This window comes from Colobus angolensis, unplaced genomic scaffold (assembly GCF_000951035.1).
Source record: "Colobus angolensis palliatus isolate OR3802 unplaced genomic scaffold, Cang.pa_1.0 Scaffold534, whole genome shotgun sequence".
Taxonomy (NCBI): Eukaryota; Metazoa; Chordata; class Mammalia; order Primates; family Cercopithecidae; genus Colobus; species Colobus angolensis.
Window position 1 is genome coordinate 176384 of NW_012118866.1, and position 17410 is coordinate 193793.

General features: G+C 41.7%; 1 protein-coding gene across 2 annotated transcripts in view; it reads right to left on the reverse strand.

The window, feature by feature from the left end:
• PDE8A (phosphodiesterase 8A) overlaps window positions 1–17410 on the reverse strand; it is a 159929-nt gene that overhangs the window by 43904 nt on the left and 98615 nt on the right. Inside the window, exons 6-8 of one of the 2 annotated variants that reach the window (XM_011961058.1) lie at window positions 11824–11912; window positions 6040–6118; window positions 3967–4104 (exon numbers count right to left, since the gene is read on the reverse strand). In XM_011961058.1, the coding sequence (XP_011816448.1) occupies window positions 3967–4104; window positions 6040–6118; window positions 11824–11912 (306 nt within the window). The remainder of the gene's footprint in view (window positions 1–3966; window positions 4105–6039; window positions 6119–11823; window positions 11913–17410) is intronic. The other variant, XM_011961059.1, reaches the window with a different exon arrangement.

Consider the following 17410-nt stretch of genomic DNA (forward strand, 5'->3'; position numbering starts at 1 on the left):
CGCACCAAGCTGGGCTTCTCTGGCTATTGATGCAGTCCCTCTTGGCACCCATTGTCTTGAGAATTAAATCGTCATCATCCAGCCATCCCATCACCAGGGTGAGCACAGTGCATGCACATGATAAACTGTCAAAGAACACTTGGAGCTTTTGTTACTGAATGGGAAAGGTAGGCTGAAGTTCAACTATAGAATCCTGGCAGCCAAGTTGAGAACTATGAGCTCTATGCTGAGGAAGCAACATGACAAAATGATGACTCAGTAAGACTAATGAGGCAGTAGTAAATGGTGGACTGAGTGGAGAGGGAGGATCCCGGACAAGGAGACAGAGTTACACGCTGTAACTCCACAGTGTGAGAAGAAGGCCCTGAACAAGGTCAGGCCCAGGCAGTGGACCCTCAAAGCAGGGGTTTAATAGCCATCAATGCTCGCGGATTTGATGGAGGGGACCAACAGGCAGGAAGGGATCAAAACCATTTCAGGTATCTAAGTCAAAGCAACTGTGAGGTTGGTCCATGAGCAGAGATAGCAGGAGTTGGAAGAGAGATTGGGTTTTTTGTTTATGGGAGATAAGAGAAAACCACTGCTAGACAATTAAGATGATAGCAGGATGCTGAACCAGACCTTGGAAAAGAGGCTGACACTAAAACCAGAGAAGTGTGAGATTTCTACAGAGCAGAGAAGATACTTCAACAACAAAGAAGCATTTTGAGGGACAACGATAGTGGGCAAAGGCCAGAGTTCTGGTAAATCTGGGAGGAAATAGAAGGAAGAAGAGTAGGAAAAGGGGAGCCAGTGAGAGAGGAAAGCAAAGGCACAGGAGCTAATAAAGGTCAAAGTTTTAAAACGCTAAAGAGTTCTGCAGCTGCACATCATCATCATAGGCATCTAAGTAGCCACCATTTCTTTGGCACCCATTAAATGGCAGAAGAAGGATAACACACAGTTTCTGCGGGAGGAAAAAAAAAATCAAGATTTCTAAGAGGCCACGCATGGTGGCTCACGCCTGTAATCCCAGTACTTTGGGAAGCTGAGGGAGGAGGACTGCTTGAGCCTAGGAATTTGAGACCAGCTTGGGCAACACAGTGAGACCCCATTTCTACAAAATATGTTTAAAAAATTAGCCAGGTGTGATGGTACACACCTGTGGTCCCAGCTACTTGGGAGGCTGAAGTGGGTGAATCACTTGAGCCTGGGAGATCAACGCTGCAGTGAGCCAAGATCGTGCCACTGCACTCCAGCCTGGGTGACGGAGCAAGACCCTGTCTCAAGAAGAAAAAAAAAAAAAGATTTCTAAAAGAGAAGAGACAATGTGAAGTTTAGGTATCTGAGAAGATGGGAGACTATGGGTTCTAGAGCCCTGATAGACAAGTCTTGGGGAAGAAAAAAGAAGAGTCAGGTGGATGGATATACATACAGGATGCAAAGACACATGAGTGCAAGGGGCTGGAAATCAACATACCTGTTATTTTTACACAAAAGAGGAGTCACTGACAAGAACGGGCAGCAGGGGTTTGTGGAGATGGAAAACATTTATAATATTCCCTGCTTGAACATCATCAAAATTTCTCTTCTGCCCCAAGAAGGTCCAACTTCAATATCCAACACCTAGTATCTGACACTCCAAGGCCCCAACTCCTGGCCATTTGGCCATTTCCTGAGTCTCCATTCTGCAATGTTGGTACCCAGCAGATGCCTGAATTCCCCTTCCTGATCACAGTGCCACTGTTCCATGAGGCCTGCTGACCCCTCAACAAGCCCTGCTCCCTGGAGATGGAATTATGGATTCTTTCACCTCAAAACACAGGCCAGCTCAGCGGCCTCCCCTGCTGCCATGTTGCCCATAGACCAGCAGGTTGCTGACAAAGGACAAAGGTCACTTTTCCATGCTCCCCAAGAACTGGGAAACACAAAACAAATACCCAGGCTCTTCTTAGAAATAAAGCAGTATAGGCCACCTGCAGTGGCTCACGCCTGTAATCCCAACACTTTGGGAGGCCGATATTGGAGGACTACTTGAGCCCAGGAGTTCAAGACCAACCTGGACAACATAGGGAGACCCCGTCTCTACAGATAATTAAAAAATTAGACATGATGGCATGTGCCTGTGGTCCCAGCAACTCAGGAGGCTGAGGTGGGAGGACTGCTTGAGCCCAGGAGGTCAAGGCCGTTGCACCTCTGCATTCCAGCTTGGGTGACAGAATGAGACCCTGTCTCAAGAAAAAAAAAAAAAAAGGAAAGCAGTATAGGGGTCAATAATTTGATGATGTTTCCTATTCTTTGCTCACAATAAGTGTAATTTTAGAGAGCAGGTCTCTTGGTATTCAAGTTTGAGGCCTTTTGTTACCTGGTGCCCAACAGCGCAACCCCAGCAGAGGTGAGACACAGTTCACACAGAACTGGATGGCGCCCAGCACTTAAGAGCGCATCCCTTCCTTACCTCTACTTGCCCCCTCAGTGAGAGGGACATGGAATGTCTCAGTGGAAGTTCTGCCACATCAAGGTGTACAAGGCCCATCCTGGTTCATACCCAGTTGAACCTCACAACAAAACCACTGGCTCATCCAGCAGTAGCAAAGAACCTAAATGCCAGGATTGAGGTGGCCATGGTAACACCCCCACCATGGCTGCTGTGGTCTCGGATGACTGCTGCTCTGTGGCCTCCTTCTGAGTATGCTCTTCTCAACCATGGAAAGGAAAACTTGCCCTCACCTACATGGTGCACCTGAGCACCTGAGGGTCTCTTCATCCATCTCAACTTTCATACCTCTCTTTCTAGAGGACCTTCCACTTCCTCTAATTAAAAAAAAGAAACAAAACAAACAAACAAACAAACAAACAAAATCCTTGACAGAAAAGTTGAAGGCAAAATAAGAGCTATGCCTACTTTTGTCATTCCCCTGGCAGGGCTTCACTGGGCCCCTGCAGCCGGTCTATTCTTTCCTTGTTCTCACTTCAAGGCAATGCTGTGTGCTCAGAGACATAGGGAAGGCAAAGAGAAACATGCAAATTCATGGTGTCTTCATGGGGTCCAAGATGAGTGGAGTATAAGCTTTGCATAGCACCCTGCCCCTGTGGTAAGCTGCTGTTTTGTGCTACAAGATAGGCACTAGCCAAATGCCATAGGGGAGAGTATCACTTCCATCAGTGCCTCCACAGAACAGGCAGCACAAGTCACCAATTTTTCAAATGTTTGAAATAATCAGATTAATAGTCTCTACCCAACTTCCAAAAGCAAAAAAAAAAAAAGTCCAGCAGAAAGGACCACAAATGATTGTGAAAAGCAGTAGTGTTTTCCTTCTCATCATATTTTAAAATTTGTCACAATGAGGCACTATCAGAGGCTGCGGTTCAGAGAAACAACCTTTCAGACTGAGCCTGCCTTTCTTCTGCCTGTTCCTTCAGCATCATGATTATGTGACTTCTTACATTATTGAATAATGGTTACTTTTATTTGTTTGTTTCCAACCCTTGAATATGAGCTCTCTAAGGCAGGAATTTTTGTTTTGCTCTTCTTTCCATACCAGAATCTAGCACAGTGTCTGGCTAACAGAAGGCATTTTTAAAATGCTCAATGAATTAATGAGGATTGGAGAAATCTTGGGCTCAGATGTGTTCTGAGAATGTGTTGCCTTACTAGCAATTCTTTACCCAGAACCATTTGCCAACATCTACAACTAAGAAGACCAGTTATTAGAAAGATCAAGTTATTCACCTACTATAAAGATAACAACAATGGTTGCTAAGTGCCAATTCGAGTTACTTTGCTTATTGGCTAATCATATTATACATTTTCTTGACCCCAGTTTCCTCACCTGCAAAATGGATATAACAGGGATAACACTCCCTATACTTCCCTGGACTGCTAGGAGGAATAAGACTGAGATTACCTGGTAGTACTCAATGAACACTAAGTCTTCCTTCTCTCTCTGTTGTGAAAGTTAAAAAAGGTACTGACCTCTTACTTACCTTGCCTATCCTGATGCATGAATTTATAGTATCGAGCAAGTCAGCCTTTTTTTCATTTATAGGCACTTCTCCTAACTCCTTCCCTATTAATTCACCTGACTGATAGCCCATTGTTGTTTCAAATGCAGGATTTGCATACTGAAGGGAGACAAAAGAAAAAACACAAAGTGAATTAAAAGTCATTTTGTAAAAGAGGACATTCAAAGGTCTTCGACCTAAGCCCTTCAGGTTTTTCCCCAGAAAAAGCTCAGGAGCCTGGACCTCACCGTGGCAGTTCTGAAGCCATAAGCACATAACCCATGAAGAATTCTAGAGCCCAGACGAGCTTCTGCTTGCGTGACACCTGGCTGGGCTTTCTGCTATGTTTTCCTGAGGCTCCAGGAGGGCAGCAGGCCCACTCCCACTTCAACAGGGGCAGAGGAAGGGATGTGTACAGGGCCAAACCAGGAGCTGCTACAACAGGGCTGTTTAGATGGGGGGTGGGGGTGGGGGCATGACGGAATAAAGCACCAGGTAGAGTGCAAAACACTCAGGCTCTCCTCTCCCTCCAAACGTTGACCTCAGCAAGTCACTTAATCCCTCCGAGACTCTTACTGGATATGGTAATGAAACATTTCTCTTGTCTCTTTCATATGGTTCAAAGAAATGATGTGTATGGAAAGCAGGCTATGAACTAGAAAGTAATTACAAATGTAAGGCTTTGGCCGGGCGCGGTGGCTCAAGCCTGTAATCCCAGCACTTTGGGAGGCCGAGACGGGCGGATCACGAGGTCAGGAAATCGAGACCATCCTGGCTAACACGGTGAAACCCCGTCTCTACTAAAAAATACAAAAAAACTAGCCGGGCGACGAGGCGGGCGCCTGTAGTCCCAGCTACTCGGGAGGCTGAGGCAGGAGAATGGCATAAACCCGGGAGGTAGAGCTTGCAGTGAGCTGAGATCCGGCCACTGCACTCCAGCCTGGGTGACAGAGCGGGACTCCGCCTCAAAAAAAAAAAAAAAAAAAAAAAAAAAAAAATGTAAGGCTTTATGGTTAAGTTTCAAATATGACTGTAAGATAAGCAGAAAATGTATGGGAAAACTGTACACGTGCTAATGGTGATGATGATAAAACAATAATTGGATACTATCTGTCAGGGTCTGTTTTCCTCACTGGGCACTATAGTAAACACTTCACATACATTAACTCATTTAGTCCTCATGACATCCTTATAAAAGGCAAGCTGTTGTTCTTACTAATATTACTTCCATTTCCATTTCCATTTCCACAGACGAGAAAGCAGATCCAGCTGGATTAAGCAACTTGCCCAAAGTTGTTCAGCTGAAGCAGGATGGAGCCCAGGCCCGTCTGACACCAAAGCCTGTGCCCTCAAACACTGGTTCACGCTGCCTCTCAAGGCACCAACTCAAAGTCAACACCATCAACTCTTCAACAAGGAAGTCACAACTCACATTAAAGTGAAAGACTGGAGAGCCCAGAAGTAAAATCAAAGTGGAGCTAATTCTCAGACAAAAGGAACCTTTTTTCTGGTGCAACTCCCTTTTTTGCTGTTATCTGAAAGCATTTAAGCTATGTTGCTTTAGGTCATATAAACTCACTTTGCTAATAATGTGTAATTTATTCAGTACTTACTAGGTATGTTATTTCTGAAACTTTTAGTTGTTTCTAGTATATTTCTGTAAGTGCAAAGTATCTTCAAAAACAGTGAGAAAGGTGAAAGACTCGCAGACGTTATGGTCAGAGCATTCCCCTCCTACAACAGCACTACCCCCAAGCCGCCAGCAATCACCCTTTTCAGTCTCTCCTTGTCAAACAAACAAACTAGTGGAAATAATGAATGCAAATGTGGTATTTCTACAGGCATTTTCTAAGACCTTAATTGTTAGTATGTTTTCTAATCTACAGAGAGCTTATTTTAAATTACATATTTTATTGATTTTGTTCTGATAATCCTCGAAGGAAAAACTGGTCTCCTGAACTTCAAAAAGAAAAAAAAATCATATTGGAGAGGTTCAATCCTAAAAACTGGAACAAAACAAGAAATCCTGAAAGACAGATTTCCAAAATAACAAACCTGTATAACACGGTCTTCACTTGTAATTTCAATTGCATCTTCACTGTTTTCTAATGCAGTGAATACAGAGTTACAAGCCCTTTATGAGTAAACAAAAAAAGGAATGATTAATGTAAATACTACAAAATCTAATAAAATCTTGGGTTATTACATTAACTTATTTAAATGTATTTTTTGTCTGATTTATAAGGAAGGGAGAAAATATTTTAAAACATAAAGAAGAAATAAACATCCCCCTGCAAGCCCCTCCATTGGGATCATCACCATGTACACACTGTGGTATCTTTCCTTTCAGTGTGAAGGAAAGACACATTGGGCCAGTGGGCCAGGGTGGCCACACGCCGGGGTCAAATCCAGCTCTTCAGCAGCTGTGGGACCCTGGGCAAGTGACTGAACCCCATCAAGCCTCCCCTCTCACCACCTTAGAGTCCTCATGAAGACTAAATAAGAGAATAGACTCAAGAATACTGCACAGAGTCTGGCAAAGAGAAGGCAGTCAATCATTTGTACCTACTCTTTTAAACAAATTATTTTCACAAAATTGAGGGCATCTGGAATGACTAGCTTTGGTTCCTGCTTTCTTCACTTAGCCATCTTCTGTGAGCATTTTCTCACATCCTTCGTGTTTGAAAACATTTTTAAAATTATACAAGTAACAATGTTTATTGAAAAAAATTAGAAAATAAACATTAACAAAAATAAATGGAACACTATACCACACCCACTTGAATAATAAAAAAGACAGTCGACAACATGTATTAGTGAGGAACCCTCCTACACTGCTGGTGGAAATGTAAACAAGTGCAGCCTCGTTTTGCAAAACAGCCCCATTATGTCCACACAAAAACTTATATACAAATGTTCATAGCAGCATTACTCAGAAAAGCCAAAAAGTGGAAAAAACCCAAATGTCCATCAATTGATGAATGGATAAACAAAATGTGGTATATCCATACAATGGGATATTACGCAGACATAAAAGGATATGAAGTCTTGATATATGCCATAACATGAATGAACCTTAAAAACCATAAGCCAGTCACAAGGATCACACAGTGTATGAAATGTCCAGAATAGGCAAATCTGCAGAGATAGAAAGTAGATTAGGCCAGGGGCGGTGGCTCATGTCTGTAATCCCAACACTTTGGGAGGCTGACGCGGGTGGATCACCTGAGGTCAGCAGTTCAAGACCAGCCTGGCCAACATGGTGAAACCCTGTGTCTACTAAAAATACAAAAAAAAGATTAGCAGGGCGTGGTGGCAGGCACCTGTAATCCCAGCTACTTTGGGAAGCTGAGGCAGGAGAATTGCTTGACCCCAGGAGGCAGAGGTTGCAGTGAGCCGAGATTGCACCATTGCACTCCAGCCTGGGCTGGGGATAATAAAAATGTTCTAAAATTGTGGTGACTGAAGCACAACTCTATGAATACACTAAAATCCTTTGAATACACCTCAATAAAGCTGTTTAAAAATAATAAGATCAAATAACCTGAAATCCCAATACCCAGACATCTCAACATTCTATTTTATAGAAAAAAATCCAATTATTTTCAATAAGCATTGAAAAATGTTCTAGGCATTAACTTGTACAAATGCATATGTAATATGTATACAAAAACAAGATCATACTCTACAGTTTTATAATCTGCTTTTCTCACTGGCACACTATACATTAATCTTTCCATATCAATAACTGTAATTCTTTATCACTTTAAATAACTATACAATATTCTAAGATTATATTATGATTTATTCAATAAATCCCCTATGACTAGACATTTAGGTTGCTTCCAGGTTTTTTCCTTGTATAAGGAATCTCCCAAAGAATGATTTTAAGATTCTCTGGCCTTAGAAGATGAAAAAAAAAGAAAACAACTGCCTGCTTATTAGGTGCAGAGATACTACTAAGTAAACTCTAAAACTAACAATGCTGGCCAGGCATGGTGGCTCACGCCTGTAATGCCAGCACTCTGGGAGGCAGAAGTAGGCAGACCACTTGAGTCCAGGAATTCAAGACCAGCTGGGCAACATGGCAAAACCCTGTCTCTACAAAAAATAAAACATTAGCTGGGCTGGTGGTGCACATCTGTAGTCCTAGCTACTTGAGAAGCTGAGGTGGGAGGACTGCTTGAGTCCAAGAGGTCAAGATCACACAACTGTACTCCAGGCCGGGCAACAGAATGAGACCCTGACTCTAAATAAGTAAATAAATACAACAATGCCTTTACATTATTCCTGGTATTACTAAACTGTCTCACTAAAGACAATAGCTTAGCCAATAAAAATCAGCTCATTTTTAGCGTGTAAAAAAAACCCAGGAGATAATATGTAAATTACAGCTCAATAAAGTTATTTTTTTAAAAAAGCAAAAAACACGCTGGGCATGGTAGCTCATGCCTGTAATCCCAGCACTTTGGGAAGTTGAGGAGGGTGGATTGCTTGAGTTCAGAGTTTGAGACCAGCCTGACCAACATGGTGAAATCCCACATGTACTAAAAAAACACAACAACAACAAAAAATCAGCCAGGCCTGGTGGCACGTATCTCTGTAATCCCAGCTACTTGGGAGGCTAAGGCAGGAGAATCACTTGAATCTGGGAGGTGAAGGTTGCAGTGAGCAGAGATCGCGCCACTGCACTCCAGCCTGGGCAACAGAGTGAGACTCTGTTAAGCTCTGACTCAAAAAATCAAAAAATAAAATAAGCAAAAAACAGTAAGAAGTAAGTTCTCACCTCCAATATAACAAGCTTGGAAGAAATGGATCTGTGAGAAGCCCTACCGGGTATTATCATACTTGTTTAACTTTTGCAGATTTGGTAAATAAAAAATGTTAAATCATTTGCAAGTCTTTATTAGTGAGGTTGAACATCTTTTCACATTTATTGGCCATTAATATTTCTTGTGAACTGCTTCAGAACATGTCTTTTAATATTTTTCTAATTTTCAATTGATCATTTTAAAATTGATTAATCAAAGCTCTTCATGTATTAAGGACATTAACCTAATGTCTGTCCTATATGTCACAAATACATTTTTCCCAGTTTGTAATTCGTCTAAATTTTAAACATTATTTAAGGTTTATTTTAACTGTAGATAAGCTTAACATTTTTACGTTGTCTAATCTGATTATCTTCCTTTATAAAATGTGGCTTTTATAGATGTTAGTTTATAATGACTTTGTCATCCAATTACGTATGTCCACTTTTATTTTTTAGTACTTATGTAGCCCTACTTTTTCACATTTAGGTTTTTAATTCATTGGAGTTCATTTTGGGGGTAGGACGTGAGATTGGAACATAGCTTAATTTTCTTTCCAACTAATTAACCAACTATCACAATTCTAGTCACTGAAAAGTCCACCCTTTCCCGTGTTGATTTAAAATGCCATGTAGTCATATACTAAATTCTTTTTTTTTTCCCCTTTTTGAGACCGAGTTTTGCTCTTGTTGCCCAGACTGGAGTGCAGTGGCTCAATCTTGGCTCACTGCAACCTCCGCCTCCTAGGTTCAAGTGATTCTCCTGCCTCAGCCTCCCGAGTAGCTGGGATTACAGGCATGCACCACCAAGCCCAGCTAATTTTTTGTATTTTTTTAGTAGAGACAGGGCTTCATCATGTTGGCCAGGCTGGTCTCGAACTCCCGACCTCCAGAGATCCACCCGCCTCAGCCTCACAAAGTGCAGGGAGCCACTGTGCCTGGCCAATCATATACTAAATTCTTAAATATATCCAAGTCTGTTTTTGTTTTTGTTTTTGTTTTGAGATGGAGTCTTACTCTTGTCACCCAGGCTGGAGTGCAATGGCACCATCTCAGCTCACTGCAACCTCCGCCTCCCAGGTGCAAGTGATTCTTCTGCCTCAGTCTCCTGAGTAGCTGGGATTACAGGTACCCACCATCACACCCGGCTAATTTTAGTATTTTTAGTAGAGACAGGGTTACACCATGTTGGCCAGGCTGGTCTCGAACTCCTGACCTCGTGATCTGCCCGCCTCAGCCCTCCAAAGTGGTGGGATTACAGGCGTGAGCCACCACACCAGGCCTGTTTCTGGTTTTTATATTCTAGTTTACCAATCTAGCAGTGACAACCTTACTTGTTACAGCATTTTAGCGCATTTTAGTATCTGACAGAACAAGACTCTATTTCTCCCAATTCTCTAGTCTCACATTTCCTTTCCCTTTATATTTTTATATCTCCCTGTATAATGGACATCATAATTTGGCTGCCAGCGGGAGCACAGAGAACAAAGCATGGTGTACAGACCATGGAGACCCTTGTAGGCTACATTTTGGAGTCTGGACTTCATCTTGAAGGCAGTGGGTGCCTATCTGGGGTGTTACAGAACAGAGCACAAATGGAATTATGTGTTACGTCTGTGTGGAGAATGAAGAAGGAATCAAGACTAGATATAGGGAGACTAATAGGTGCTTTCAATAATCTGGGTAAAAAGAGAGGGACCTAGACCAAGAGGAGCAGTAGAGATGAAGATTAAGTGGACAGATTCCAAAAATTAATAAGATCAATTAGACTTGGTGAGTGACTGGATTTAGGGATCTATGTAGAAGAGACAGGGGTTTTTAGTTTAGGACCACAAGGTAGATGACAGCTAAGGTATACAGGAGGAAAAGGTTTGAGGTTACAGTCATATTTAGAGATGGGAGAAAGAATGAATGCAGTTTCAAAAATGCGGATTTCAGTCTAAAGGACTATTTTTGCCATTTGCTGCTTACGAGATCTTGGGTGTGAGTCAGTTAACTTCCTTGGGTCTCAGTTTCTGATTCTTGATTGGATAACATAAGCTCCAACTTCACCAACTGCTCCAAAATTCTGCTCTCCTCTGAGAGAGGGTAGGAGCCTAATCCACTGTGGGAGTGCTGCAGCCAGGCTGACATGACCCAGGAGTGGGAAAAAAGCAGGCCCAAGGGCAACCATCTACCTTAAGTTTCCTTGCAAACTCTAGCAGCATAAAAAATCTCTTTTGTATACCACATCAGCCTTCAAACACCTCTGCTCAGCAGTACTTCTTTGCTAACTCACACTCTGCCCACTAATCATTCATTTCGTTTTGTCTATAAAGTACCTATCTTCCCTACACGTGGAACCCTGTACTGGTCCTTATTAATCTTGGTACTCCCATTCTGATCCCCTTTGACTGTCTTGGGCACATACAAATGAAATGATCCAGTTCTCTCTTTGATCTCTAGTAAAGGAAATGTTAAAGAATAATTGAACATCCAAGGAAGAAACCTAAAATGATAGGAAGCTGCCGACTTTATTTTTCTTTTGTCAAGCTGATAAAATTATATTAATTTTTCTGCTTTTCTTACTCTACAAAGAATGAGGCCTCTACTCATTTCACTTAAAAACTATTTTTTTAAAACCCTGTTTATTAAGAGCAGATAAAATGCCTATTGTAGAGAAGAAAAAAATGTCACCTACCAGAGATAACTAATGTTAATAGATTGGGGGTATGTGTATTAAAACCATTTTTTTCTCTAGAAAACAAAACAGATAATCCAGCATATGCAGTTTATATTCTGCTTTTTAAACTTACTATTATTTGGGGGCTCCATCTTTAAATATGAGTCTCTAATTACTAAAATGACCATTTATTAGACATCCAGGCAGACTCCAAAAAGTCTGTATGAGGGGAGCTGCCACTCCATTCTCTCCAATCCCATATTTGCAAGAGGCCATTTATGGCTCAAAAGTAATCCCCACAACCAAAATTCTCACTTGCCATGCTGCCCTGTGTGGCCTGGAGGGTTTCCCGAAGTGGTAGAATTACCTGAGTTTCAGCTGTGATCGCACCTCTCCAAACTCCAGCTGGAGCAGTTCATTGTAGCAGGCCATGATGCTGGGGTTTTCCACATACCTCTACAAACAGAAAGAGGAATTTGGTGGATAAACAAAGGTGCTTCTTTATGTGTGCCAATAAAAATAACTCTTTTAACAAACTTCTCAGCTTGGCAACTGAAATCTAAAAAATACTTTATCATTAGTAAGAGAGAAAATTTATCGGCACCAAATTAGCTTTTAAAAAAATAGGGTGTAAGAATGCTTTTCCTTCTATCATTTAGCAGCCTTGCATTTAAAAAGAAAAGAAAAGAATGCTTTTCTTTCAGCATCTTCCGTTAAGAGCATTTTGGTTGTTTTCATGTAAGCAGAGGCTAGAACATGTAGAGGAGGAAATTTATTAACTAAACTCCTACTTATATTATGCTTTCAGAGTATATTCAAGAACAGTATTTGGTCCTTTTTAAAGTCATGTAAGCTTACAATAAGCAAAAATACACATGCATTTCTATTTGCACCTGTATTTCACAGGGGAAACCCCGACATGGGCAACATTTTCCTGAACTAACCTCCAACAGCGGCTCAGTGAAGCCAGAAGATGATTATCTTCCATAGCAGAGGCAATGGCAGAAGTCATGGATGGATTTGCCCACTGTCTCTTATAGCTGTGGATGTGGACATTAAGTATTTTGTATAACCTTTACATAGTGGAAATATCTCACAGCAAAGTGAATTACATAGTTCTGAGAAGATGGACCCATTCCACCATCAAATTAAATACTCCATGAAGACATCTTAGCAGCCACTGTTCTGCCACATAGTTCTATTCAGACGTAAAAATATTTGTGAGCATTACTCCTGTTTCTAAAGTGCTCTTTGCTTTTTACCTGCACAATAAGGGGACAATACTCTACCTGGCTGAGGAGGAAGCTGATGCCTAAGAGGCAGAGCCTCTGCAGATCACTATCCATAAGCCCCAGCCAGACCAATTGCGACAGGGGTCCCCTTGAAGAGTTCCTTCTACTACCATGGTGAACGCAAACGTCCCGTTTGAACTGTGATCAGGGTCTTGTCTGGGTGTCAAGCAACCCAAAAATCTAGCCCTTGGTTCATGCCTTAAAAGCTGTATGATTGTATATGAGGCATTTAACACTCCTGAGCTTGCTTCCTCAACTGTAAAGCAAGAAAAATAATACTGTTCCTATCCAGTGAAGGTCACCGTGAGAATAAAAAGAGATAATGGGAGAAAGCATTTTAAGTACAAACTGCTGCATAAATGTAAAGAACAGCTACTGTCACCCCCACAGGGGAAGGCAAGACCTGTTGGCCAGGAGCATGATAAACCCTATACCTATAGGCCAAAACAGAGCCCCTTTCTCACCCAGAGGTCTGACAGAGGTGACATGCCTGCCTGCTCCCATCAACTGAGAGGGGAGGAGTATGCTAGACCTGCTGTCCACATCTCCATCAGCCAAGACCCCACGGGAACACCCAAAAGCACTGGACAAGAACCCACTTCTGACTGGGCAGGGATAGGGAAAAGAGATTTCTTGACATAGTGCTTGTGCCACTCCAGGAGACAAGGAATGGTGGTCTTGAGACAGACAGGGGTCCTCAGTTCTTCTGCAGGTAAGATCTTGGGATGTGGGGGCTCTGGAGGGAATGTGTATTTATCCAATTCCACAAATGGATTCCCATGCATGCAATCAGACTTTTTACTGGGTCTGAATGTTATGCATCCACCAAACTTTTTTATCCCAAAGGCAGAAAACCAAGGTAAAAAAAACTAGCACGTGACCAAATGTACAGCATCTTGCTCCTACTGTTTTCCCCCTCCCTCAAAACTTCTGTTTTGCCGTACGTGTCTAAACGTTGCTCTCTTTATCTAAACATCTCATCTTTCCTGCCCCTTGCCAACTTTTGTTTCTGTCCCAAGGATCCCACAGGGCGTGAAGGGTGAAGAACCAGGTCCACGAATCCTCAGAAAGCAAGCTTATTCCCTCTGCTTAAACAGCAGTTAGCCTCCTCTCCCTTCACCTCCTCCCATGAAAGGGGCTGGGACTATAAATCCTACAGTCTTCCAAGCTAACTTAACGTCACTTTCTCCAAAGCATATCACACCCATGGCTAGGACCTGAGCCCATCTTTGCTAGGCCTCTCCCAGTGGTTCTCAGCTCTCAGCTGCATATTAGAATTACCTGCAATTTGAAAAAACAGCAGCATGCAGGCCCCTCCTCAGACCAACTGAAACAGACTCCCATGGGATGTTATTCAGGGGATTCTAAGGCACGCCCGGCAGTGAGTCTACTGACTCAATGGCCAAATCCAACTGAGAAGGCTAGCAGGTCCTCCATCTACTTTTCAATCCTGAATCATGGCTAATCCACAAAATAGCTCATGCCCCTTCCTACCCGCCATCCCCTATACCAGAGATATCATTATGGTGTCAGCTTTCAGATTCAAGCCTTGGCACCACTGCCTATAGCTGTGACTGGGAGAATCCCCTTCCTCTAGGTCTAATTGTTCTTCTCAGTAACCTGAGCATCCTTTTGTTACACAAAAGTAAGACTCTGGATGAGATTAGTTACCACTTGTGGTCTCTGAGGACTGGTCGCCCATATGAATTCCTCATCTACAAAATGGTGAGCCTGCCAGTACCCTCCACATTTCCTAACTCAGGTGCTTCTAAAGTGACTACTGCTAAGCTTTTGGGCTTTTTGCATGGACGTGTCCTCACAGGGATATGCACCTAAAAGTGATTCCATCAAAGTCTTCAGAGGATTCCTTGATTAAGGTGCACAGGCTTGAGTGTAGCAAGAGTGTGTGTGTCAGTTACTTTTCAAGTTAGCTCCATGATAACACTGTAATACTAAGAAATAGTATTACTAGGAAGTAATATTAATAGTAATACAAAGAAGGACCACGATTTACTTTTGACCTTCTACCAGGATGCTCTTTCTGGTCCACAGAACTGTGCTGACAGACTTCTCGGGCAGAATTTCAAACATGGCAGTCACCAAACACAAACTTCCAACAGTGCATCTATGTACTTTCAAAGAGACCTCAAACAAATACAAGGCTTAATGACCTTGTGTGGCTGTAGGTAAGCAAATAACCCAAGGCAGAGGGAAAACTATATCCCCTAAGTTTCACTAGAAAGTGGAAGCTTCTAAGGTTCTTGTTAAAAGGAATAGCCATTTTTGCAGCCTTAGTTGCAAAAGCAAGCAGCTCAGGGAGGGATGATGTAAAGTTCCATCAGGAATAGGGGACTTCTGACTTCTGACTTGGGACACCTTACTGCTGGCTAAACTGTTCTCACACAATTTAACAGGGATTACTAGAGGTCAGGAAATGGAGGCAGGTGCTGATGTGTGTGTATGTTGTGGGGGTTGTCCAAAAAGAAGAAACACAAGAAAGCCACAACTACATAAACCATAATAACCTAACGTGTGCTTTTTATATAAAACTGTATTTACACATAAACTAAAATCTTAAATTCCACCTGACATCAGTATCAATATTTGTGTTCTTTTTGTCTGCATTTACTTGCTACCTCTATGTTCCTTTACTTAAGCTCCTTTTACCACATTAAGTGTCTTATAAGTGTTATAGAATTGTACTTTTTAAACCCAATCTAACAGCCTTTTAAAGGAAGAATTCAGCTCATTCATATATATTTGCTTTTATTCTTTTTTTTTTTTTTTTTTGAGATGGAATCTCGCCCCTGTTGCACAGGCTAGAGTGCAGTGGTGCGATCTCGGCTCACTGCAACCTCTACCTCCAGGGTTCGAGTGATTCTCCTTCCTCAGCCTCCTGAGTAGCTGGGGTTAACAGGTGTGAGCCACCATGCCCGGGTAATTTTTGTATTTTTAGTAGACATGCAGTTTCGCCATACTGGCCAGGCTGGTCTGGAACACCTGACTTCAGGTGATCCACCTGCTTTGGCCTCCCAAAGTGTTGGGATTACAGGCATGAACCATCGTGCCCGGGCTGCTTATATTCTTTCTATCTCACTTTGTTTCTCACTGATTTTACACTGTTATTTCCTCTTTCTTCAGTTTCCCAATTTGATCAAGTTGCTGTAAACTCCCTATTTCCTCTTGTTATTTTGGAAGTTTTATTTAACTTTCCTGTTCTATCAATGGTTACCTTCCTTTTCATCATCTCAAAAGCAGACATAGATTTCTTTACTGTTATTTGTAAACAAGATACCAATTACCCCCAGAATAAAGTATCTCCCACATAGTGATGCTCTACTCTGCACATTTCCCACAAAGATGAATACTTCCTGGGCTCATTCTCATTCTGTCTCTCAGACAAGCCTCAAAGAATGCCTGCATCCTCCCTACAAAACTTGCAAACACCTAGGGTTGACTAAGATGGTCTATAATTTAAAATTGAGCTATTATTAAAATTCCTCTTTGGGTACATCCCTTCTTCTAAAATAATATTATATATTCCAGTCTATGTTTATTCATTTGGGACTAATCTTATATGCATAAGTGTAGGTACCTCTATAAAGAAAGACAGAGAGCCAGAGAAAGCAGGAGGCACCACGAAGGAGTATGCACATGGCAGGGTTTATAGCTCACTACTTTTCCCTCCTCTCCTCTTCAAATTTCTGTTCTAGTTCATTTCTTATATGGCTAGAGTCCTTTTCTGAATTATTTTCCTCAGACAGAACTCTTGGGGAAATATATCTCTGAATTTTATGTATATCCCCCAAAGAAAGGTTAAGCAATAACTTGACTGGATATACAAGGCTGTAGTCTCTTTCTCCCTGTATCCTCTCATTAAACTAGACATTATTATTGTTTCATATAGTAAATACATATTTACCCTATACAGATCATTTTCTTTACTCATCTCTTGCATTTCAGACCTTCCACCTGGAATTCACATTCCTTCTGGTTGACGTATATCCTTTAGAACTTCCTTGTGAGGATCTGCTAGTTACAAATTCTCTCAATGTCCACATTTCTGAAAGTCTTTATTTCACCTTCATTTTTGAAAGATATACATGCTAGGTATAAAATTCTAGAAAGTTCTTTTTTTTCTTTTTTTTTTTTTTTGAGACAGAGTCTTGCTCTGTTGCGAGGCTGGAGTGCAGTGGTGCGATCTCGGCTCACTGCAACCTCCAACTGCCTGGTTCAGGCGATTCTCCTGCCTCAGCCTCCCAAATAGCTGGGATTACCACCATGCCCAGCTAATTTTAGTATTTTTAGTAGACACGGGGTTTCACCATGTTGGCCAGGATGGTCTTAATCTCCTGACCTCATGATCTGCTCACCTCGGCCTCCCAAGGAAGTTATTTTCTTTTACTGCATTGAAACACGTTATTCTACTGTCTTCTTTTTTCCACTTGTTGCTGCTGAGAAGCTAGTTGTTAGTGTGTCATTCTTTTGAAGGTAATCTTTTTTCCTCTAGCTTTTTTAATTTTTTTTTTTAATTTTTTAAATTTAATTTATTTTTTTTTTTGCAGTTTCACTAGGATGTGTCCTCTTTTAAAATTTACTCTACTTTGGATATGTCAGAATTCATGAATCTATGAATTAGTTTTTCATCAGTTCTGGAAATTT